Source organism: Echinops telfairi, unplaced genomic scaffold (genome assembly GCF_000313985.2).
Source record: "Echinops telfairi isolate 266 unplaced genomic scaffold, ASM31398v2 ScPeMD7_7469;HRSCAF=8507_1, whole genome shotgun sequence".
Lineage (NCBI taxonomy): Eukaryota > Metazoa > Chordata > Mammalia > Afrosoricida > Tenrecidae > Echinops > Echinops telfairi.
Genome location: NW_022111373.1, coordinates 147,318,167 through 147,320,743, shown reverse-complemented (window position 1 = coordinate 147,320,743; position 2,577 = coordinate 147,318,167). Strand labels below are relative to the sequence as shown.

The 2,577-nt window shown below is 41.9% G+C and overlaps 1 protein-coding gene across 1 annotated transcript in view; it reads right to left on the bottom strand.

The window, feature by feature from the left end:
* The window catches only part of ADAMTS16 (ADAM metallopeptidase with thrombospondin type 1 motif 16), a 212,872-nt gene that overhangs the window by 98,459 nt on the left and 111,836 nt on the right, over window positions 1–2,577 (bottom strand). The window contains exons 12-13 of the mRNA XM_004698400.2: window positions 1,856–2,004; window positions 75–247 (exon numbers count right to left, since the gene is read on the bottom strand). Of these exons, the coding sequence (XP_004698457.2) occupies window positions 75–247; window positions 1,856–2,004 (322 nt within the window). The remainder of the gene's footprint in view (window positions 1–74; window positions 248–1,855; window positions 2,005–2,577) is intronic.

Sequence of the window (2,577 nt, the reverse complement as noted above, 5' to 3'; positions counted from 1 at the left end):
CACACCATCAACAGCATGATTCTTTAAAGATGATGCTACGAGAGAGTCAGGCTGCCAGGAGGAAAAGGACTTACCTTCCACTTGCGTGTAGGGCTTCCACTTGTAGTGCCACCCTCTGAACGCTTTACTGTTGTACTCGGCACATTGGGTGGCGCGGAAGTCCACACTGTTCTGCGGACATATCTGCCTGTTGCAAAGCTTCAAAGAGTGAGTAGAGCCCTCACAAAATTTCCCTCCATGAGATGGTCTGGAATGTACATTGGGCAGTTAGAACCGCTACATGGTAGTAGCTATTCATGCCATTTTGGAAATTACACTTTTTGGAATGGGGGTGACAGTTCTAAATTAGTTAGAGTGACCAATTCAGTAACGTGCACCTCTAAGAAGTCATGCATCAATAGAGTGTTAATAGAGTGGACAGCATTTTCATTTTCCACCTAGTGTATTATTTCCTGGCACTTGGAAGGTGGTCTTGAGTGAATTAATCCTCTGATGCCTCCCACCCCACAGGAGGTGTGCATCTTTCCCCATGTGTCAGAGGAAGGGAGGTGCTGACTTTCCCAGAACAAAACAGTTGCCAGAAAGCATCTTCTACCCACTGCCATCCTCCTGTGACAAGAGCCCAAGAGCAAGATCAAGTGAGAAGAGCAGGTTATTTTTGCTGGTTGGCAATGACACCAAACGCTACCTACAACCTCTAGTAGGTGTTCATTATATCCCAGGACTGGAGTATCACTGAACAAAGGTGTAGAGCAAGGGTTACCCATCCTGAGCTTTCTCTCGCCTTTCAGACACAGGATGACAATCATCATTGATTTTATTGTTGATAGGTGCCTTCGAGCCATGTCCGACCCACAGCGGCCCCATTCATAACAGAAGGAAACATTTCCTGGTCCTAAACCATCCTCATCATAAATATTAGTGTAAAGGGGTGATCAAAACACAAAAACAACAATACTCACTCCACTACACCGATGTTGGCTTTAGCATCCTTCTAATTCAGACCACAATGTAAAAAGAATTATATTTGAAGGACACATTGTTCTCATTGATTCATAATAAACTGTGTCCTGTATTTTCCATGATTGAATATTAGTACTGGTTCTTGTTATGGATGGTATACGTATTCCTATACCCATTAAAATGCTTCTACGTACAACGTTCGGTGATAGGGGCTGCATTCTCAGCCTCCTTTTGAAAACAGCTCTTCTCCATTTGCACAAACTCACTGCCACCTGAGGGCCCCATCGAATCTTCTCCCCGGTTGTTGCCAGTTTGATCTCATGTAGATAGCTCTCAAAATAGCACAAAGGCCAAGACAAACATAGTTTATTAATTAAACTAAATGATTGTGTGGTTTAGAGAAGATTTTGGGAGTTTTTGTTTTTTGTTTTGTTACGGTTTAAGATTATCTCAGGAGAATAATTTCAGTGCTCCATGCCCTTGAATCCAAAAAGTATGAATTCCATAAGAATTTTAAATTCTTCCCTACATTTCCTTCCTTTTGAATCGGGGTTCTTCTAGAAGATCTTTGATCACAGTGCTTAGCCAGAAACCAAGTCGTTCTTCTGGTGTCTCAGGTAAGGAGAGTACTGTTTCATTTTTAAGGTAGATCCTGGGCATTTCAAGTGAATCTGATTGAAATCTAATCCTTGAGAATCACTGTGAGGTCTGCCAAATCTTTGCTGTGTTAAGTAGTTGTAAGCATTTAACCTTATATGGTAGAGATATAAACTTAGAGAAGTTTGAGTGAAATAGCATCCCATTACTGTTTCTACAAAAACGTTTAAAATCCAGAACTCCTCTGACCCGGGGTAGGTGCAGGCACCTTTGTGAACAGGAGAGTTGTACTTACTGGGGGGCTGTGCAACTGCGGTCTCTTCGGGAGACCCCTCCTCCACAGGTCCTGGAGCAAGAAGACCAAGGGGACCAGTCCGACCAATGGCCATGGGTGGGCTGGGGACCTTTGTCACCATATTTCACACACTGCCCTCCTCTGCACCACTAAGTAGTAAAAGAAGAAGAAGAAGAATGTTTCATAAGGGAGCTTAAGCACCATCAGAAACACAGAGAGCAGACTGAGGTTGTGGAAGGTTTCATTGCAATTGGATTCACAATTGATGCTCATGGGAGAAGAAACCAAGAAATCAAACATTGTATTTCATTGGGAAAATCTACTGCAAAGACTTCTTTAAAGTGTTCAAAAAACAAAAACAAAGATGGAGTCAGGGGCACTTGATTCAGGATATGATATTTTCAATCCCCTCCTATTCTTAATAAACAGACAGAAAAACTGAAAAGAGAATAGATGCCATGGAGTTATGGCGTGGGTAAAAAATAATAAATACAGGGAGGAAAAGCGAGTCTGTCTGCAAAGTGTATTAGAGCTTCGATTCTGAGCATAAGTCTGCAGAAGGCCATGCTTTACAGTGGAAGCCCTACATGCCTTTTTTCATCTCAGGGGGTACACCAAAAAATCAGATTGCTTTTCAAAGCTATGTATTTAAATGTGTTTACAAAACAACCTTATCACCTTCAAAGTACTTTCCATTACACTTAATACAATTGTCAAATCTG